The 23349-nt window shown below is 44.7% G+C and overlaps 1 protein-coding gene across 3 annotated transcripts in view; it reads left to right on the plus strand.

Annotated features, from left to right (window-relative positions):
- Positions 1-9196, plus strand: part of SLC30A10 (solute carrier family 30 member 10) — a 33437-nt gene extending 24241 nt beyond the window's left edge. For all 3 annotated transcript variants that reach the window (XM_069954827.1, XM_069954828.1, XM_069954826.1), the window contains exons 2-4: positions 931-1014; positions 5205-5444; positions 6370-9196. In XM_069954827.1, the coding sequence (XP_069810928.1) occupies positions 931-1014; positions 5205-5444; positions 6370-6845 (800 nt within the window). In that variant the 3' untranslated portion in view covers positions 6846-9196. The remainder of the gene's footprint in view (positions 1-930; positions 1015-5204; positions 5445-6369) is intronic.
- The last annotated feature ends 14153 nt before the right edge of the window (positions 9197-23349 follow it).

Raw genomic sequence — 23349 nt, forward strand, 5'->3', positions numbered from 1 at the left:
CATGTGACAATTGTTGTGGTTGTCTCTAATGTGGTTACAACCGACACCGTCTATCAGTTATGGGCTGACTAAGTGGACAGCTAAGTTTACACCTGCTCTTGAGGATTTTCGTTATGTCTGTTGATCGCTTCTCTGTCGATAGTCACCTACAAGCCAAATTATGTAAATATACTATGGACTTGCATCACTTAGCCTTATCATTGGAAAGGTTTTTAAAACTTTGAGTTTTTAAAGGGATTATCCAGCACTACAAAAACATTGCTACTTTCTTTCAGAGACAGCAACACTCTTGTCTCCAATTTGGATGGGGTTTTTCTCTAAATTAGTTCCATTGAACTGAATGGAGCTTAATAGCAAATAACACCAGAACTGGAGACAAGAGTGGTTCTGTCTCTGGAAGAAAGCAGCCATGTTATTGTAGTGCTGGATAACCCCTTTATTCTAAAAGGCCATTATTAAAGTCGCTACCCCCCCCAAAAAAAAACAAAAAACAAAAAAAAAACAGCCCCACACCTTTCATTTGGTTGTATGTAGTATTACATCTCAGCTCTATTCACTTTATTAGAACTGAGCAGCAATACCACACACAAACTGAGGACAAAAAATGTACCCCGACTTCTATTGGATTGGAGGTATAAGGTTGATTCCAACACCATACAGTGAAAGTCGCCACGCTCCTGGCATAATGCCCGGTTAATGGTATCCGGCCAGAAGCTACAGTATCCTTGGCTTAATGTAACCTTCTGTTTTCTCTCGAGGGTAAATAGACAATGACCTTAGTTCCTCTGATGGGTTTGACACGTCCTTTGTCTGATAATATTGGAGAATGGATAATTATGTTGTCAACCGTGAAGCTGATTTTTTGAAAAACTGGTGTTTCTTCTATTTGTAGAATTTATACACAACACAGCGTTTCTTCTTTGGCTATAGGTGACTATATAGATGAGCAGGACTCTGACCTAGAAGAAGAAAAAGGCAAGAGTGGAAAGAACGCAGCCGCCCTCAACATTAGAGGTAAGACATAATGGGTCTTGTGACATGGTGGCTGGTAGTCCTTCTGGAATCCACAAATGCAACTACCTATCCATCTGTCAAATGTTGGGTGGGCATATGGTCTAAACGGTGTTGAGAACATAAGTACAGATGTTTCCATCCTTACCTTATCTCTAGTGATGCTTCTCGTGAGATTTCCAACCGTTCACAGAAACCTGAGATCATGACCTTCTCTCTGTAAATGTAAACATTCTGTTGGTCTATAAGAGGAGACACAGAGAGTCTTATGTAAGTAAGGCCTTTTGACTCCTCTGATAACATTTTGGGATATTGTGGTGTAAAGCTGTCATGAGAAACCACATTCCATCTCTTGACTATTGGAAAGGTAAGGATGGACACATCTGAATAACGCATTTGACCACCAGTAGAAATATCATAATTAGGGGGATGACCAAAAGGTAGAAAAAGTTAGTTTATTGTGCGCTCAACCAATAAGTATATGATGGGTCCCAGGTATCATCTCCATATCTGGTGGATACCACTAGATCTCACCAAGATCCACTGGAGATCCACCACCACCACGTGGCCTGGCAAAAGCTATCCAGGCTCCTTTTTAGCAAACAGTCCAGAGTTATGCAAACTTTTCCTTTAAAGAGCTTCTCTAGCTTAATATATTTTGCACAATTTTGAGGAACACGGAGCCTCTATTTGTACATTTTGGACCTATAACATCCAGGTGCTTTATGAGACACCCCCTTTAAAGGGAAATTATCAGCAGGTGAATCAAATCTAACCTGCTGATATGTCCCTATAGCCCCTTACCTTCACCCTTGCACCATTTTCATTATATTAGCAGTTTATTCGCTATGCTATAGAGGTGTTATGGTGCCCTGGGGTCGGGACTACCACCCTCTCTGCACCTGTCCATTCCTGTCCATCCCACTCCTTCTAATGAATATAAGTATAGCGGGCCGTCTGTGGTGGATCTGTGCACTGGGGGTGGGCGTTCCACCACCAGTGCACCAAAACACCCATTAGCATAGGGAATAAACTCTTAATATCACAGAAATGGTGCAGAGGATGAAGGTAAGAAACTTCCCTTCGCCCCCAGGTCTTCATGCACTATAGGGACATATCAGCAGGTTAGATACTGGAGTAATATGAGCTAGGTGGTTTGCTAGGGATGCACTAACCCCATTACGTGAGTAGCAGCTGAAGTAATGTAAGATGCTTTGCAATTTGGGGCCTGGGCTTCATAAACATATGACATATTATATTCTCTTTCATGGCTTATGTTTCTGATGCATTTGTATTGTATTATGCTGGAGGCCTCAGATTTCCCCCCCGCAGCCGCCCGGCCCCTGATTCTATTTAAGTGTTGTTTTCCCCACAAAGTTACATAACTGCAGGTGCTTTACCTGAGCACGAGGCGGTGGAACAGGTTTCCAGCTCCAATGTTACCTGCATGGAGGCTCACGCCAGAAGAAAGTGTTCCCATGACTTCTCGAGCATGTCGACTTAATTGCCAAGGACCTGTTGACACCATGTCACATTAAGAGAATTGTATTTTAACTAGAGTACAAGAATTGCAAGCTACTCCTTCTTCACGCCTGTGTTAAAGAGTACCTGTCATCAAAACAAAAATGTCAGCTGTGATTGGTGCTGTCAATCATCTCTGTCCATTCAGCCTCATAGACTTATAATGGAGCTACAGAGATGGCTGTGAGACAGGGAGTAAAGTGTGCCGCTGCTCGCTTCTCCTGGCTTGCTCATCAAAACTTTTGTCTTGTCGAAATTGCAGTTTTTGCCCAGAAAACCCCCCTAGGATAGGACTGCTATGCAATCCCTGCTTTGCATTTCTCTTCCTGATCTCTGTGCTGACCGAGACCGTTCTATAGACTTACACTGGGAGCCTGTCACGTGGCACAGAGCTGGGAGAGAACGCCATTAACATGTACTCCTGGCTATGTTCACACAACGTATAAATAATGGTCGTTATTTGGCACTCAAAAACACGGCTATTGTATTGAGTGTCAAACAACGGCCGTTGTCGACACTGAAAATTGCATTGAAATCAATGCACAACGGCTGTAAATAATTTACATTATTTCAATGGTCGCAGCAAACAATTGCTGCTGTTCAATACATCTATGTTCACACTACGTATATTTCAGTCAGTATTGTGGTCCTCATATTGCAACCAAAACCAGGAGTGGATTAAAAACACAGAAAGGATCTGTTCACACAATGTTGAAATTGAGTGGATGGCCGCCATATAACAGTAAATAACGGCCATTATTTCAATATAACAGCCGTTGTTATAAAATAACAGCAAATATTTGCCATTATATGGCGGCCATCCACTCAATTTCAACATTGTGTGAACAGATCCTTTCTGTGTTTTTAATCCACTCCTGGTTTTGGTTGCAATATGAGGACCACAATACGGACTGAAATATACGTAGTGTGAACACAGCCCAAATGTGTAAAACAACGGCTGTTGACTTATGCAGTACAAATCATTGCAGTATAAAAAGAACAGCCATTCTTTTCATAAAACCTGCGTTGTGTGAACATAGCCTAAAAGTGACAGTCCCCATTTAAATTTCCCCATTTTGCCTTTCTAAAGGTTGGCAAGTAACTTTGATGTTCTGAAGTGCTATTACAACCCTCATTCAGTCTGCTGGGGCTCGTAGTTTTACAAAAGTTGGAGAGTCCTGGGTTGTAGGCAACTGAAGTAATTACATTAAATGATAATATCTTACCCTGAGTCATATTTTGAGCTTTTTAAAAAAAAAAGAAAAAAAAAAGATAATAAAAATGTAGATGTGCATGTCCATGTGATGTTACCACTGACCTAACGTCTCTGTAGCCTAGTCATTAAACACCAAGAACTGTTGGCAGGGGTCCAAATAGAAATTTCCAGAGTAAGTATTTTAGCTGGTTAGGAAGTGCCAGAAACCCCCTTGCAGATCTTATAGTACATTAGTCTACATATGTTACGCTATATGTGTGTGGTGTGGATTGAAATGTTGCCCATCTTGACCCATAGCACTATTGGAACTAATTCATAATTAAAGGGACACTCCAGGAAGAGCTGGTGCACTGTGTTATGCCTTGAGCTAGACCGGAGGGGGCAGAACATAAATGCATTCTTCTGTTTAATCCCTTCAGCCTCCGCCCTCTCAGGACCTGCATTAGCCATAATTCTGGTCATCAGTCGTTCCTTTAACTGTAAACTACTTAATTGAGCTCCAAGTCAGATCTGGGTCCAGATGGTCTTCTTTTGAGTTTGCACCACATATAGGAACACAGGTTAAAGGGAATCTGTAAGCACCCGGCCCTACCTGGCGAACTCCTCTAGCGGAACAGTCCCCTAGCGAGCATGGTACCTTTTGGTAATTTGTCGGTGCAGTGGATTATGTACAATCTCAGGTCTCCTACTGTAATGAAGAGTCAAAGAGGAGTTGTGGCTCAGTGTTTGTGCCTCACTCTAGAACTTCTCACCACTTCTTCCTTCTCCCTCTTCTTCTCCTTTATTAATAATCAATACCGCCAGCCTCCTGCTAACTCAGCTGCCAGTCAGTATCTGCATACAGAGGACTGATCTGCTATCAGAGACACTGACTTACAGCTGAGAGAGCAGGAGGCCGGCAGCATTGTTTATTCAGGAAGAGGAGAGGGAGGAGGAAGGAGTGGTGAGGCACACAACACTGAGCCATAACTCCTCTTTGACTCTTTATTACAGTAGGAGACCTGAGATTGTGCATAATCCACTGCACGGACAAGCTACCAAAAGTCACCATGCTCACTAGGGGACTGCCAGCTACAGCACACTGGCACCACCTTGGGTAGGGCCCGGGAGCTGACAGATTCTCTTTAACTTTCAATTACCAGACTGAGATCTAAGTCTAGAACTAAGGCTGGGTATACATATATGGTAGCCAAAGACTTGACAGGCATTTCTGCCGATTGAACCCATAGAGGCATGCTTGGCTTGTCAGTGGCAAGAGCTGGCAGACTCCTCTAGCGGCAGCTTAACTCACAAGAACAAATACATTGGTTCACTGAAATTGAAGGTTACTATACACATAAGTGGTCATTCAATACTGCTGAAATCAGCAGTTTACCTAGGTGCCACCTAAAGTATGTGCTTGGCGTGTTGGCAACATTTGTACGTATTGACTTATATTGCTTACCTGTCCTTTCAGGTGTTCTGCTTCATGTGATGGGTGACGCGCTGGGATCTGTGGTCGTTGTGGTGGCAGCCGTCATATTCTACGTAAAGCCTCTGTCCATTGATGCCCAATGTAACTGGCAGTGCTACATTGATCCCAGCCTGACAGTGGTGATGGTGGCCATCATCTTATTTTCTGCCTTCCCCCTCATCAAAGAGACAGCCACCATCCTGCTTCAGATGGTCCCCAAGGACATCAATGTCGGAGAAATTGGTAAGAACAATGTCTTTCTTTATTCGTGTAAGGAGGGTGATCTTCGAAGGAAGCAGTTGTGGGAATATTTGATATAATGTAAAGACATTGACCTTAGATGGTGCCTAGGCCATGGCCGGTCACTATAAACTCTATTTATTACTATTGATCTAAAAATATGTGTTTTTGCATCAGCTCTGTGTCCCGACTGTGAAGGAGGCAGCTGCTTCTCCCCTCTACCAGCAGAAGTCCCAGCATGATGTCCAGCACCGATCAGCTGCCCATACACATAGATTAGCTATGGGGGGTTCCTGTTCCTGTTTATAGGGTCTCCCAATTGTTACACGTCTGCACGTTTAGTGAAAAATTGTTGTCTTTCGATGTGCTCGATCCTTTGTTTTGCAGACCCCCCTTTGTCTCATCATATTCATCACTTTATCAACATCACATATATTCCTATATACTGTACAATAACATAAACTACAAAGATGAGTCAATCCATATAATTTGGGCTTCAAACAGATTCCCCTGAAACCAGTTCAGGAACACATGAATGATTCAAAAACAATCAAACACTTCCCTGTAAGAACACAAAGGCCCATAGAGCATTGCCAGCTGCAAGTAAACATAGGTCAGGTACAAACAAACAGAGAACAAGTTACAAGAACTTCATTCCGATAAATGTATCGAATCTCTAGTCGTATAATCTCTTCCTGATCGGATCCCGAGACACAAAGATTAGATAAGGGGACTTAGAAGTTTTTGTAGCAACCATCGATAATTCACCCACATCTATTCCTGAAATTAGAAGTAATATATATATATATTACACTACTCGGTCGCGGGGAGTTCGGTGATTCTGAGCACAATTAAAGGGCAACGCTTATAAATCATCTATAGTGCGGAGCCTTTGGAGGCATTCACCAATGTATGTTTTCTTCTCCAGGTGATAAAATTTCTATGGTACAGGGAGTTAAAAGTATCCACGAAATCCACGTTTGGGAGTTGGCCAGCGGGAAGATCATTGCGACGCTCCACGTGAAGTTTCAGAGCCTTGAAGACTACACCTTCGCCAACCGCACCATCCGTAAAATCTTCCACATGCAAGGCGTCCATGCAGTCACTCTACAGGCCGAGTTTACGGATGCAAAGGACTTCTCCTTGGAATGCAACGCACCGTGCATATCCAAGAAATGCGACGAGCACCTCTGCTGCAGCCAGGAGCTGATTCCGTTTGCCGAGTCGAATGGCAAGGCCCTGAAGAAAGGCAAGTCCTCCCAAGTGTGGTACAGAAGTAATGACATAAATGCTGACGGCGAGATTTCCATCGATCCCAAATATGAAGTCCCGGATGTGAAGGTCATTCCCAATGGTCTAAACTCCGAAAATAAAGCTCTGAACGACAAGGCTACTCGGCTTTAAACTATCGGCATGGACTGGAGGGTGCAATGAACTCCATGAACTACACTTACCCAAGGACCAAAGGGACTTACTGATCCATAGTGCAGTTTTTGGCCTGGTCTGTGGTGTGTATATGGTTTTATCTTTCCGTTCTAGCATACTGACATCAAGGCCGACACTGTGAATGTGTTAGGATCATAGAATCCATTGAATGTAAAAAAAAATCCCACAGATAATGATTAGGTAGTCAAGGCACTGTATCACAATGACTCATTGGGTGAATGATGATGGATAAGGCCTAGAGTGAACTAATCGGATGTCATACATACATTTAATTCTCTAGTTTTCTAGTATACAGGGTTAAAAATCCACTAAAATCCACTTTTACTGACTTTTATAATTTAGCAGGGTCCTTTATTAAAGACCCCTTGTTTTCAGGACTCTCATGTATTAGCCAGAAGAATCTACAAAGAGCGTCTCTGGCACTGGAGGACCCAGCATATATGTGGTTAACATGGACAACCCATTGATTTTAATGTAAACTATGTAATACCTAAGTTCACCTGTGGTGGTGCTGTAGGGAAATTGAACACTAGTTACTAGATTCTATGGTTACACGATAGAAATGTAATAAGATTTTTCTTTTTCATACTAAATATCACTCCCATCATGCCTCAGGGTTGAGAATCGATTTCACAGGGAGGCGCTTACCCCTATGCTCATCGTAACCTTAGGTTGGCTAAAACATTTTATATACCCTGTTAAGACCGGAGGGGGAAGCAAAGTAACAGCCTCTCTAGGCCCATTCAACCACTGTCTTGACAAAATAAACCGTATATAGTAAGTCCAAATGGCTAAAATACTGCCCCCTATGTACACAAATAAAAGGACCATAATACTGCCTCCTATATATCAAACTATGGATTTGAAGGTAGGAGAGTTTCCAGATTTGACAGGCATTGCCCTTAAGATGTAACTAAGTGACCTTTAACCTGGAGGATGAAGTGTCTTATCTCACAGAAAAAAAATTTACTTGAATTTTTTTGTTTAAAATTTTACCAAAATTTTGTCAGAGCTGCTGTGGAGCACAATGTTTGTATTTCACCACAATCACTTAATGAATGTGAAATCTTTTCTGTGTATGTTAGTGATTGGCACTTTCACTCGTATTGGGGTTTTAATTCATTAATTTACTATTGAAATGAAAGAAGGGAATTAAAGGGGTTCTCTGGCCTAGTTAATCTATGTTTACTCCTCTAATAGGGAATTTTAAGGGAATAATATAGGGATGTCCCCTGTTTAGCACCCTTATCTATAATCTAGACCTGGGACCTTCTACAAAGAGTCTCTCTTGCCCTGGAGGACCTGGCACATCCAATCTTTAGAGGAACAGGAACATTAGGTTCAATGGTAACTTTGCAATGCTTAATTTCTCCTGTGGTGGCGCTGCAGAGGAATTGAACAATTGTTGCCAGGATTCTTCATAGATTGTGTCGTATCCCAGGGGGATCCAGCAAAGAAAAAAGTTGTGATGTTATCGTCATGTGACCCCTATTGTCCAATGCAGAGAACCCCTTTATTATCCCAATAATGTACCATGAAGTAAGTTGTATATATTTGTATTAATGAAGGTCTACAAGCTGTATATACCTGAAGTGTTCTTGTAATGTAAAATGCAATAAATTACTTCTAGAGAGGAAAAAAACTGTAAAAAAAAAAAAAAAAAAATGACATTGTGGCCTATAATTTATAGACTATAACAACATATACTTTTAATATAGTATAATATATCAATGACATGCCCTATAAAGCATTACTTGAGAATTACTCCCATTCCCATAGACAGCCGGGAAGCGTCAGGGACATCAAACTGCAGCTCAAGCCTATTCAAGTCTATATGGCAATACCAGACCGAGCCTATGAGAGAGGGTGGCGCTGTTGTCATACAAGAAACAGGTCACATTGCAGATCTCTATTATATTAGGTAAACTGGAGGCAGATGTAATAGCTAGGAACTAATATTATTAACATGATGTCCTGAAATTGTCGCTAATCAATGACATCGATATAGTGCGTCCACTGGGAAAAGCTTTGCCTTCCCGGACTGCTATAGGTACCGACCGCACTGACCATTATATACTTTAATTCTCTATAGTGAAAGGGGTTTATGAAATTGGGAAAAAATCAATTGCAGTGCAGCTTTATTGATCTACGATGCGATACCGCATACAGCCCACCAAAAAGAGTGGCGCTCTACCTGGAGGGGGAAAAAAAAGGAGGAGTGATTTTTCTTTATCCAATTTAAGTAGTGGAACAGTGGAACAATCCAACAAAAATAGAAATAATCGGGGAAATTTATCAGACATGGTGTAAAGTGAAACTGGCTCAGTCGCCCCCGGCAACCAATCAGATTCCACCTTTCATTACTCAAAGACTCTTTGGAAAATGAAAGGTGGAATCTGATTGGTTGCTAGGGGCAACTGAGCCAGTTTCACCTTACACCATGTTTGATAAATCTCCCTCAATGTGTTATGTCTAGTAAAAGGTGTTGAGGAGGCGGAGCATGACACCAGGATTAAAATAAAGTCAGTGAACATGGTGTCAGGCTCCACCCACTTAGGCCCTGCTCTAGAAGTAATGGAGTATTAGTGGTCTTTTAAAATAGAATCCTATATAAGAATTCACAGAATGAATAACACCTTACTGATCTGATATAAAGAGCAGTATATATGGCTGTGCCATAATCCTGGTGTGCGCCCCGGTTGGCGGAGCAGCCACATCTCCCCTTGAATTGGAGGACAGCAGTCGATCTGCGGCACCGGCACTAGGCCTCAGTAATAAAAATAAATTAGATAAAATCTCTAAGCAGTTGCCCCAACCTAGAGGACCCATAGATTTCATTGGACACCATGTTACTCTCCACTTTTCTGCATTACTAGCAAGTGACAGGGTGACAACCTTTTATAACATTACACTAAAGCAAAAAGATAAAATAAAAAAATAAACCGCCCCCCCCCAAGTAAAATTACAATTTTCAATTTTTTCCTATACTCCGTTATGATAGTAATCCACCGTAGTGTCGCTATGTGTGGGTGACATTTTATTTGTATGATTGTTCTTTGTGTTGTGTGTTTTGGTTTCTACTATGTTTTATGAGCTGACATTTGGGCATTGACGCACAGGTGAAAATTCTGAACAAATGGAATAAAATGTTTATTTTTGTAATAATCTTCAAGTCTCTTTGTCACTGGTTATACATTGTAATATGGCTAGTGTGGGGCCTGAGGAGGTGGGATTCACACAGCGCCCCCCCCAGGATCCGCCCGGGGCAGAAAACAGCATATTTGTGCATATTTTTTCCTTTATGTGGTCGTCTTACATAGCTCAGCGGGAACTACTGACTCTCATTGAAGAGAGGCAATGCCTCATGGGAAAAGTATGCAAATTAGTTCTCACCAAGAAGAAAAACTCTTCCTTCTGAAGGAGACTCTGTTTTAGCTAATGTGTAAGGGTAGTATTACATGGCACGATGGGGGCCCGATAATAACTGTAAACGAGCGCCGATCTGCTAGTTTACTGGGCCTATTACACGGCCCGATAATCGTTTAACAAGGGCTGCATGGACATCGTTACTGATGTCCTTGCAGCCCTTGCTTAAACTGCATACATTACCTATCCATGGTCCAGGCTCCTCCTCCGCTTCTCCCCAGGTCCCGTGCGCTGCAGCTTCAGAGCGGCCTGTCTTAGCTGACAGGCCGCTCAGCCAATCAGTGGCCTCAGCGGTCCCGGCCTGTGATTGGCTGAGCGGCCAGTCAGCTAAGACAGGCCGCTCTGAAGCTGCAGCACACTGGACCTGGGGAGAAGCGGAGGAGGAGCCTGGACCATGGATAGGTAATGTATGCACTTTGCATATCGTTAGCCGCCGGCCGCGCACCGCTATTACACGTAAAGATGCTCGGTCGGTGCCTGACAATTATTGGTCCAAACCTTTATCAACGATCAGCCGATGATCGTTGTCATCGGCTGATCGTTGTGTTTATTACATGGAATGATAATCGGCCGGATAGGGCCGATTTGGCTGATTACCATTCCGTGTAATAGTACCCTAAGTGTGTTCTTCACTTTCAAGGAGAGAATTTCCATCTATAATTTTTTTTTTTTTACTTGTCCTATGTCAAAGTTTTTCTTTCGTATGATAGGAGCACTTTAAAGGGGTGCTCCGAAAAGAAACACTTTTTAATTATTATTATTTTGTATTTTTCAATACATTGCTTTATTAAATTATATACTTTGTACTATATCAGTTTGTATTTACATTGTATTATACCTTCTATTTATACGTAATTTCACATTGAGATGTCTGACTGCTCGATCTGCTAGTGGCTCATCAGGAACGCTGGTGGCAGCAGAGGACCCCGTGTCACTGCCCCCCCCTCCCCCCCCCCGGCTGCCTTTCGAGGTGAAATGATGTATAACTAAGAATTTCGACAATTATCTTAATGACGTTCTACTACAAAGTTATGTAACGTTAATAAAGCAATGTTATAAAAAAATTTAATTAAAGTGAATGTACCGCCCCCCAGCGTGACAAAACCCCCTCCCCTCTGCAACGTGGCTCCATTAGAATCACTGGAGCCGCGTCACAGACGGGAGGGGATATCGCCACACTGGGGGTGGCGGTCCTGCCCCTAATGCTCCAGGGTGGGTTGGTGCTCAAGAAAAGGCTGGTGCTGTGTCCAGGAACCAGGCGGCAGTTCAGAAAAAGGCCCCGCAACAATGCTAATCCATTAAGGTAAAAATCCCAAAGCGATGTACTTGATGGTACATTCACTTTAAAAATCCCTTTACGTTTTTAATTATGGTGTTGATTTTATACTTAATTTGACCTGAGGGGGCAGCATAGGACACACATGGTCTCTCTGGTGTCATGCTCCGCCCCCTCATGCTTTGTACTTGATATACAACAGTGGCTTTGCCTGGAGTGTTCATCTAAATCTGCTCCATCAGGTTCAATTCTATTCAGAGTCAGACGATACGTAATGGAAAAACCACCGCCTGCTCCCGCCTGCCCCCGCCTGCCCCCGCCTGCCCCCGCCTGCTCCCGCCTGCCCCCGCCTGTACATACAGAGTGCCGGCTCCAATCTAAGATAGTGGACAGGAATTTAGCCAGTCATACTCTACTCCAGTCACCTTTATAAATAGATTTTTCTGACTGACGCCATCTTATATGGATGTGAGGTACGAGAGTCATAAAGTCATTTCTAAGTTCTAATGAGAGTCCAGGGTAATAATGATCCATAGAAAAGCGATCGATCTGCCGGGAGGCGAAAACCGAAACCGCCACAGAGCAAGAGAAGAATGGAAATTATAATCACCTGCACGGCCGGCGCACGGCCAGTAACTTCTCAGCGTCAGAGAGTCACATGGTCATTACACTCACAGACCCTCATAACGAGAGAGGGAGGAATGGCTGCTCCAAGTGTCAGCGTGTCATTATCCTGTACCCCGAGTGTCAGCGTGTTACTATCCTGTACCCCAAGTGTCAGCGTGTCATTATCCTGTACCCCGAGTGTCAGCGTGTTACTATCCTGTACCCCAAGTGTCAGCGTGTCATTATCCTGTACACCAAGTGTCACTATCCTATCCAAGTGTCATTATCCTGTACCCCAAGTGTCAGTGTGTCATTATCCTGTACCCCAAGTGTCATTATCCTGTACCCCAAGTGTCACTATCCTGAACCCCAAGTGTCAGTGTGTCACTATCCTGTACCCCAAGTGTTGCTATCCTGTAACCAAAGTGTCAGCATATCACTATCCTGTACCCCTAGTGTCAGTGCGTCACTATCCTGTACCCCAAGTGTCAGCGTGTCACTATCCTGTACCCCAAGTGTCAGCGTGTCACTATCCTGTACCCCAAGTGTCAGCGTGTAATTATCCTGTACCCCAAGTGTCACTATCCTGTACCCCAAGTGTCAGTGTGTCCTTGTCCTGTACACCGAGTGTCAGCCTGTCACTATCCTGTACCCCAAGTGTCACTATCCTGTACCCCAAGTGTCACTATCCTGTACTCCGAGTGTCAGTGTGTCATTATCCTGTACCCCGAGTGTCAGCCTGTCACTATCCTGTACCCCAAGTGTCACTATCCTGTACCCCAAGTGTCACTATCCTGTACTCCGAGTGTCAGTGTGTCATTATCCTGTACCCCGAGTGTCAGCCTGTCACTATCCTGTACCCCAAGTGTCACTATCCTGTACCCCAAGTGTCACTATCCTGTACTCCGAGTGTCAGTGTGTCATTATCCTGTACCCCGAGTGTCAGCCTGTCACTATCCTGTACCCCAAGTGTCACTATCCTGTACCCCAAGTGTCACTATCCTGTACTCCGAGTGTCAGTGTGTCATTATCCTGTACCCCGAGTGTCAGCCTGTCACTATCCTGTACCCCAAGTGTCACTATCCTGTACCTCAAGTGTCACTATCCTGTACTCCGAGTGTCAGTGTCACTATCCTGTACCCCAAGTGTCAGCGTGTCATTATCCTGTACCCCAAGTGTCACTATTATGTACCCTGAATGTCAGTGTGTCACTATCCTGTACCCCAAGTGTCACTATCCTGTACCCCAAGTGTCACTATCCTGTACCCCAAGTGTCATTATCCTGTACCCCAAGTGTCAGCGTGTCACTATCCTGTACCCCAAGTGTCAGTGTGTCATTATCCTGTACCCCAAGTGTCACTATTCTGTACCCCAAGTGTCACTATTCTGTACCCCAAGTGTCATTATCCTGTACCCCAAGTGTCAGTGTGTTACTATCCTGTACTCCCAAGTGTCAGTGTGTCACTATCCTGTACCCCAAGTGTCACTATCCTGTACCCCAAGTGTCATTATCTTGTACCCCAAGTGTCAGTGTGTCACTATCCTGTACCCCAAGTGTCACTATCCTGTACCCCAAGTGTCACTATCCTGTACCCCAAGTGTCATTATCCTGTACCCCAAGTGTCAGTGTGTCACTATCCTGTACCCCTAGTGTCAGTGTGTCACTATCCTGTACACCTAGTGTCAGTGTGTCACTATCCTGTACCCCAAGTGTCATTATCCTGTACCCCAAGTGTCATTATCCTGTACCCCAAGTGTCAGTGTGTCACTATCCTGTACCCCAAGTGTCAGTGTGTTACTATCCTGTACTCCCAAGTGTCATTATCCTGTACCCCGAGTGTCAGCGTGTTACTATCCTGTACCCCAAGTGTCAGCGTGTCATTATCCTGTACCCCAAGTGTCTGAGTGTTACTATCCTGTACCCTAAGTGTCAGTGTGTCACTATCCTGTACCCCAAGTGTCACTATCCTGAACCCCAAGTGTCAGTGTGTCACTATCCTGTACCCCTAGTGTCAGTGCGTCACTATCCTGTACCCCAAGTGTCAGCGTGTCACTATCCTGTACCCCAAGTGTCAGTGTGTCACTATCCTGTACCCCAAGTGTCAGCGTGTAATTATCCTGTACCCCAAGTGTCACTATCCTGTACCCCAAGTGTCAGTGTGTCACTATCCTGTACCCCAATTGTCAGTGTGTCCTTGTCCTGTACACCGAGTGTCAGCCTGTCACTATCCTGTACCCCAAGTGTCACTATCCTGTACCCCAAGTGTCACTATCTTGTACTCCGAGTGTCAGTGTGTCATTATCCTGTACCCCGAGTGTCAGCCTGTCACTATCCTGTACCCCAAGTGTCCCTATCCTGTACCCCAAGTGTCACTATCCTGTACTCTGAGTGTCAGTGTCACTATCCTGTACCCCAAGTGTCAGCGTGTCATTATCCTGTACCCCAAGTGTCACTATTATGTACCCTGAGTGTCAGTGTGTCACTTTCCTGTACCCCAAGTGTCACTATCCTGTACCCCAAGTGTCATTATCCTGTACCCCAAGTGCCACTATCCTGTACCCCAAGTGTCATTATCTTGTACCCCAAGTGTCAGCGTGTCACTATCCTGTACCCCAAGTGTCAGTGTGTCATTATCCTTTACCCCAAGTGTCACTATTCTGTACCCCAAGTGTCAGTGTGTCATTATCCTGTACCCCAAGTGTCACTATTCTGTACCCCAAGTGTCATTATCCTGTACCCCAAGTGTCACTATCCTGTGCCCCAAGTGTCAGCATATCACTATCCTGTACCCCTAGTGTCAGTGTGTCACTATCCTGTACCCCTAGTGCCAGTGTGTTACTATCCTGTACTCCCAAGTGTCAGCGTGTCATTATCCTGTACTCCCAAGTGTCATTATCCTGTACCCCGAGTGTCAGCGTGTTACTATCCTGTACCCCAAGTGTCAGCGTGTCATTATCCTGTACCCCAAGTGTCACTATCCTATCCAAGTGTCATTATCCTGTACCCCAAGTGTCTGAGTGTTACTATCCTGTACCCTAAGTGTCACTGTGTCATTATCCTGTACCCCAAGTGTCATTATACTGTACCCAAAGTGTCAGCATATCACTATCCTGTACCCGTAGTGTCAGTGCGTCACTATCCTGTACCCCAAGTGTCAGCGTGTCACTATCCTGTACCCCAAGTGTCAGTGTGTCACTATCCTGTACGCCAAGTGTCAGCGTGTAATTATCCTGTACCCCAAGTGTCACTATCCTGTACCCCAAGTGTCAGCGTGTCACTATCCTGTACCCCAAGTGTCAGTGTGTCACTATCCTGTACCCCAAGTGTCAGTGTGTCATTATCCTGTACCCCTAGTGTCAGCCTGTCACTATGCTGTACCCCAAGTGTCACTATCTTGTACCCCAAGTGTCCGCGTATCATTATCCTGTACCCCAAGTGTCATTATCCTGTACCCCGAGTGTCAGCGTGTCATTATCCTGTACCCCAAGTGTCATTATCCTGTACCCCGAGTGTCAGTGTGTCACTATCCTGTACCCCAAGTGTCACTATCCTGTACCCCAAGTGTCACTATCCTGTACCCCAAGTGTCAGCGTGTCATTATCCTGTACCCCAAGTGTCACTATTATGTACCCTGAGTGTCAGTGTGTCACTATCCTGTACCCCAAGTGTCACTATCCTGTACTCCGAGTGTCAGTGTGTCACTGTCCTGTACCCCAAGTGTCAGCGTGTCATTATCCTGTACCCCAAGTGTCACTATTATGTACCCTGAGTGTCAGTGTGTCACTATCCTGTACCCCAAGTGTCACTATCCTGTACCTCGAGTGTCAGTGTGTCACTGTCCTGTACCCCAAGTGTCAGTGTGTCACTGTCCTGTACCCCAAGTGTCAGTGTGTCACTATCCTGTACCCCAAGTGTCACTATCCTGTACCCCAAGTGTCAGTGTGTCATTATCCTGTACCCCAAGTGTCACTATCCTGTACCCCAAGTGTCACTATCCTGTACCCCGAGTGTCAGTGTGTCATTATCCTGTACCCCAAGTGTCACTATCCTGTACCCCGAGTGTCAGTGTGTCATTATCCTGTACCCCAAGTGTCGTTATCCTGTACCCCAAGTGTCAGTGTGTCACTATCCTGTACCCCGAGTGTCAGTGTGTCATTATGTCAGTGTATACTCTTGCCCCGGGACACCCGTCGGGCTCTGTCACACATTTCTGAGGCCGCATACACATATCTGCTGACGTCCCTGACACAATGTCTATGGCCCAGGATGTGCACCAGCAGCATATTCCGCCTTATCTGTAGACTGCAGCCATTATCTTCTATGTACAATGTATCCCCCTCCCACATTACACTCAGCGTGTGGCCGCTGTCTACAATATATCAGTATTTTACCTCCAAAATGTTTATTGCCAGGTCCATTGCCATCCTGTATAGGGGGCGTCCCTGTATGAGTGGGCATGCTGATCCCTTCATATGTAGCCGATAGCCAAGGGGGCTCCGCATGCAGGGTCTCCGCAGGGCACTGCCCCTGGTCACGTATGCACAGATGTTATTCCCATTTCTCATCACTACTTTCCATGTGCCGTCCCTGCCCCCCAGGGACCCCTTCTCTGCTTTTCTATTATTGTCCTTGCTTCACGTGCAATGAGGCATTTAATCCTATGGGCCCCTCTGGAAATTATGATGCCGCTATACATTAGTCACTTATAGAGAGCTTAGAGGGATGAGATCTCCTGGGGTAAGCAGTCACGGGCAACAGTTACCTATCAACAGCACGATCCCTGGTAAGCATGTGTTCTGGATGTATTGTAGGAGACTATCATATAGAGCAGGTGATAGCAGGGGCGGATTAACTTTACCATAGGCCCTGGGCTGTTCACCAAGCCTGGGCCCCCCCACCCCACTGTAACTATGGCAGCACTAGCCTGGCCTTCATAGTACAGGACAGATAATGTCATGATGTCCTGATTTGTGCAAAATTGCCATAAAAAAACAGTGATTTTTTGCAAATCATGGCGGAAGTGTAGCCAGGAGACAGTACACCACTGAAAGTATAAGTCTTTTTGGGTGGGCATGGGCCCCCCAGGAGCTCAGGGCCCCGGGCTGCCGCCCAAAACGCCCCTATTATAATCCACTACTGGGTGATAGAGGTAAGCAGGGCTGGGTTATAGAAAATGGGGCCCAGGACAACATACAAAGTAAGGCCAGTGTCTCCTTTTATTTTTAAATTCCTGGTGGTCTAGTGAGGTGAAATTATAAAATTCCTAATGGTCTAGTGCAGTGAAATTGTAAAATTGCTAGTGGTCTAGGGTAGGAAAACTGTAACATTCCTAATGGTCTAATGGAGATTGTAAAAATCCTGGTGGGCTAGTGTGGTGAAATTGAAAAATCCCAGGTGGTCTAGTGCAGTGAAATTCCTGGCTGTCTAGTGTAGTGAAATTGTAAAATTCCTAGTGGTCTATTGTAGTAAAAATTGTAAAATTCCTGGTGGTCTAGTGCAGTAAAACTGTAAAATTCCTGGCAGTCTAGTGTGGTGGAATTGGTTAAATTGGTCAGTAGATGATGTATCAGGATGAAAGAGCATTATGGCTTCTGAAGTGAACTCTCATAGACTATTAGTCTTCCAGAAGTGGTGGGGTACATACATTCCCTCCAGAGAGTGAGGGGCGCTATGTTGAGAGCCTTGGCTTTGGGTATTGTGTGTATTGTTAATATCCTGCCTTGTCTACACTTTCAGCAGTACAACCGAATCATCTCCAACTTGTCCACCCATGATAATGAGATGACTCGGCTCATACTTTCCCAAGCTATACAGTAAAGCCAGCAATATGCAAGTGTGCCGAGCCCTATCAAGTAATGAAGGAAGATGGAGAAGAAAGAAACACGGGAGATGTCACCTTGACTTGATTCACCTCTACCGAGAGAGAGAGGGGAAACCAATGAGCAGCTGGCTCTATACTCAGTGTAGTGGCAGCCCAGGGTATTGCAGCCTCAGCTCCTATTGAAGGAACAATACTCCAGTGATACTGCCAACTACTTCTAGCCACATTGCCAGTGTAGTGCGGGTACCAAACATGTGATTGGCAGATTGTCAAGGTGTCAGCAACGTCTGTGTGTGGGTAATCCCTGTGTCTTGCCTGTACTTGTTTTTGGGTGTAATCCTTCCTGTCTGGCAGATCAGCTACCCTTCTCTTGCCAAATGTCCACACCGCCCCTGGACAATGGAGACTGTTAGTATATATATATATATACATATCTATGAAGAAATGCTATAGGTTGTGTAATCTGATGTTGAAGTAGACGTCTTCACGTGTAATCTCCAGGACATCCCAAGGATTGGGCAACTGGAGGACCCACAAATCTGATGGATGGTAAAAACATTTAACCTCATGGCGATGCACCTGCACAACAATGACTAGCAGTTCTGTTAAATAAAACAAATACTAAAGGGGTGATCCAGGATTAGAAAAGACAAAGCTGCTTTCTGGCACAAACATTTCCGCTCATTTCACTTCAATGGAACCGAGACGCAAAACCAAAGTGAGAACAGAAGAGGCGCTGTCAGCAGGTTTATGGTGTCCTATGTCAGGGTGGTATAAACTAGTGACAGAGAAGCTGAACAGAATGATGTATCACTTACACTGTTCTGTGCAGCTGATCCAGAGATCTCCTCCTGAATAACATGGACAATAAGTAGTCCTCTCCATTATGTGCATGAACTCAGTAGTCCTGTATATTCATGAGCAGAAAACTCTGCCCACCAGCTGCTGATTGGCAGTTATCAATCCATACTGTGTATAGGCAGTCGCCTGTCAATCAGCAGCTAGAGGGCGGGGGGAGGGGTGCAGCAAGAATCCTATTCTCCTGCATATTAGGAGAACAGCTAAACAGACGGAGAAACAGCTAACCGACGGAGATTGCAGGAATAGACAAGGGGAGCTGGGACCAGGGTATTAACCTAAATAGCCAGCCTGTGTAATAGGGCCCTAAAAGACATTGGAATAATTGTGAAAAGAAGGAGCCAGAAAGAGTCAAGTCCAGCAAGTTCAGCCTATAACCTACTGTGCTGAGACTGAGGACAGGGGCAACAGATGCGATTTGGAGGCCCAAGGTGAAGAGAAGCCACCAGTGGGAAGCCATCCAACTCTAGCCAAGTACTGGGACTGATTACATACTGTGTAGCAAATGGCTGCATATTCACCGAAGAGTGAACTTTGGATACTCAGCCCAATAAAGGCCCACAGAAACACACAGGTTGCACATAGGAGTGTCTATTAGAGATGAGCGAACTGGGTTCGGGTTCGAGTCCATCCAAACCTGAACTTTTGGCATTTGATTAGCTGGGGCTGCTGAACTTGGATAAAGTTCTAAGGTTGTCTGGAAAACATGGATACAGCCAATGACTATATCCATGATTTCCACATAGCCTTAGGGCTTTATCCAACTTCAGCAGCCACCGCTAATCAAATGCCGAAAGTTCAGGTTCGGATGGACTCGAGCATGCTCCAGGTTCACTCATCTCTAGTGTCTATGCATGGACAGACTCCCATGGCATTTGAAAGAAACGGGTTGCTTTCTTGAGGTCATGTCCAACGTCCACAGACGATATCACACAGTAGTTGCTTTCAGTTGCTCAAAGCAATGGTGGTCCCAGTGTGGTGATGTACGGCGCGGGTGCGGTGCTTGTTACTGCCCTGCCGGTAAGCAGTGACAGACGGCTGGTCACAGGTTAACTGGAATAGCATGACTCCACTGATGTAGTGTTTGGCCGAGGTATAGCTCTGCCCAGTGGTAATCTGTTGTGATGCCAGTGCCGGTTGGGCACACAGGTATGGTGGCAAAACTGCTTTTATTTTTAGTAGGCTGGCTATACCTTTTCCCCTGTGGACAGTGACCTGCCGGGCTGCTTTGGGGTCCATTGGGCAATTATCACGATGGTCGGGAGTGGAGTAGTGACCGAACCGGACTATTGGCACTGCCACCCACAGAAAGTGTCATTACTGTGTTGGTGGTTAAAATAAATATAATCTTGTTTACTGTGAAGATACTTGATACAGGAGAATACAGTATACTTTCATCTTGATAAGTTACTTTAGACTTGATAAAGCAGATCTGTACTGAGAGATGAAAGAGTGATACAGCCGTGCTGGCTGAATTACATGCTGAGAGGTAGAAAAGGATCAGAAGAGTAGGAAGGAGGATGTCAAGAGAGTCCCAACCCAAGTAGTACTGTGCTCTGCCAGACTTCAGAGGTAGAATAAGTAGAATACTTGAAAGTAGAGATACTTGTGCCAGTGTATTGAATCTTTGGTCTTTGCATGACCTATTGCCCACCAGTGTCAGGTGACCCGTCCTAGAGGGTGACACAAGCCCCAGATCTCATTACTTGGGATGAACAGAGTGGTCAGAGTTCTCTGATTACACCCGCGCTGCGAGATAGAGTGCATAGGCTTCTAGCAACTTTGCTCTATCTGGACCAGTTCCTTTACTTCTTGTGGATACTGTCCTGCACTGTGTTCCTCTTGTGCACGGCGTGGGTTGAGATGATCCCTGACTTGTCCTCTCTAGTAGTGACTTAACACTGCATAGTGTGGAATACGGTTGCTTGAGGGAAAACTGTGTCTAGATACATGTGCTTGGCTCAACGTCTAGACCACAACTTGGACTGGGGACCTGGCAGGAGCCAGAGCCCAACTTGACTGCTGTGGGGAGCGTCCTAGCTTGAGTCCTTCCTCTACAGAATCCAAGGCAAAAGACCTCCACACTTCCTCTACCCATGTGACTTACTTCCTACAGCATGTGTAAACTGTGCTGTGAGTGGGTGATGAGTGCGTGTTAAGAAGAGAGAAATGATAGGTTAGAAGAAGAAAGAACTCCAGTTGGTGTACAGATCCACGTGACACATAAGCAAAACAATAACCCTTTAGTTCCTACAGCTGTGCAATATCTGGATATAAACACTTATAACAACAACATCTAGTGGTAAAACTTTGGTACTGCTACATTACCACTTACACTTGAAAGTACAGGCTTTTGCGAAGGGTGTAACCAATAGCAACACCTGTAGTGGGACACCACACCAGCTGATCCATCAGGACCCCTGACCCAATGTGGTCACTACTACCACAACAACATACATACAATTTTTTTTTTAGAGACCAATTTAAATATTTTCCATGTTGTTAAAAAATGTCACACTAAGCATTTCAGACGAACCAGTCTATAAACCAGGACGGCTACATGTGCTCAGTGACATGAAGTTCAGTATGTATAGATCCCCTGTGTCAGCAACATGTCCTACATGTGCCCCATAAATCGGAGGCATTTACAGCTCTTTACATTTTGTGTACAGTATATACAATGTAAGTGCTGTAAAAAGTTTTATAGAAGAGGCTTAGGGCGCAGGATATGTGTGATTGGGGTCTATCAGATGATCCTGATTTTCACCCCCCCCCCCCCCCCCCATCATACAGGATATATCAGTAAAGTCTACCAGGTTTTCCATGAATCACTCCATAAGGAAAGGATGTGATGTGTTATTGTCTATAAGAGCACCTCCACATGGGGTTCTGTTAGACCTCTATTACTGGGCCAGGGACTGGGTCCTCCAATGAATCCATTGACACTGCTGTAAAGGATTCCCCCGGGACACTGCGGCGTAGTGTACTGAAGACTTTTACTCAAAGTTAGGTCTCACGTGAAGGGTGTAAGCTAAAAGACGTATGTAACGTGAAGGCAACTAGGCATTAACATCTGATTAAGGCCAACAAAGAGTTATGGTGTGTTTACACAGAGAGATTTATCTGACAGATCTTTGAAGCCAAAGCCAGGAACAGACTATAAACAGGGAACAAGTCATAAAGGAGAGACTGGGATCTATCCTCTTTTCATGTCCATTCCTGGCTTTGGCTTCAAAAATCTGTCAGATAAATCTCTCTTTGTAAATGCACCATTAGTGTTGCGAGAGAGTCCTGGAAAACGGTTTCCTCTCTTGAGTTGGCAATTTTCCCAGTCTGGATTAGGAACAAGTGCCTGAAGTAGAATTGTCATTGTAGCATGGAGTAAAGACAATCTTGGATGAAGCCTCCTAAGCTCTATTCAGTGCCGTGATCCATGATCGTACACGGCCCAGATCTGTTCTGAAAGGAGAAGTGCTGCCGAAATGAAAAATCCGCTGCAGGCGGGAGGGTGCGGGAAGATAATAAAGAGTCTATGTTTATCTGTGCCCCCCACAGCGCTGCCTTCGGACCCCTCCCGGATCACCCACCCCTGCAACATTACAAGCCAGCTCAGGCATGCTTAGCCGGCCCTTCCCACTGGGTTATGACAACAAGGAGTGGACCAGAAAATTAACTGAACCTGGGAAACTTCTACAGCAAATTCCACATTGAAGCTGCCTTAGTGTCATGTGACCAAAGTCCCTGACAGGTGACCACTGACCACAAATTCTAAGCAGTATCCATATACCTAAGCCTATGCTAGTTTAGCAATGTTTAGTAGTTGGGCAAGCAAAATAATAGTATATACAAGTGACTTACTATACCCAGACTCAACTGAAGATACTTTATACTGATAGTAGATGGGATACAGGTACTGGGACTTCACCAGGACGGAAACTTCTCCCTCCAGACTAAGCACACCATATACCAAACTGGCTCTTCCTCCGATGCTGCAGGAAAGCCCTATGGGCTGCATATTGTATGGTGGGATATATGGTGGACAGTGTATATATAAGTGATCATCATATGAACCCACAAAAAAATATGTCTACATTTCCACGTACAGGTAGCCTTCCCTGAGCTCTTCTATTCTACAGAGCATCTCTGCACCCCCCGTACCTACAACCCTGTGCTGCCGCATATCTGAAGTTCTTACGTCTTCATGTAAATTCATGGAATTTACATCTAAAGAATTTTCCATAGATAACGTCAGATGAATATACGGGCGGCATGACCTTTGTGATGCAGATAGCTTCTAATGAGTTTTATCTCAACACTTTTATTACTTGATATAATGTTCGGTGCATGTCAATGTATGATGTACTGAATGGCACCAAACAATATATAATTACTAGCCCCCCCTAGTGGCCAGGTTGTGGTCTAGTCCAGTGCTTCTCAAGCTTTTTATTCTCAGGCCTCACCCAGCGATCCATGT

This window comes from Dendropsophus ebraccatus, chromosome 15 (genome assembly GCF_027789765.1).
Source record: "Dendropsophus ebraccatus isolate aDenEbr1 chromosome 15, aDenEbr1.pat, whole genome shotgun sequence".
NCBI lineage: Eukaryota > Metazoa > Chordata > Amphibia > Anura > Hylidae > Dendropsophus > Dendropsophus ebraccatus.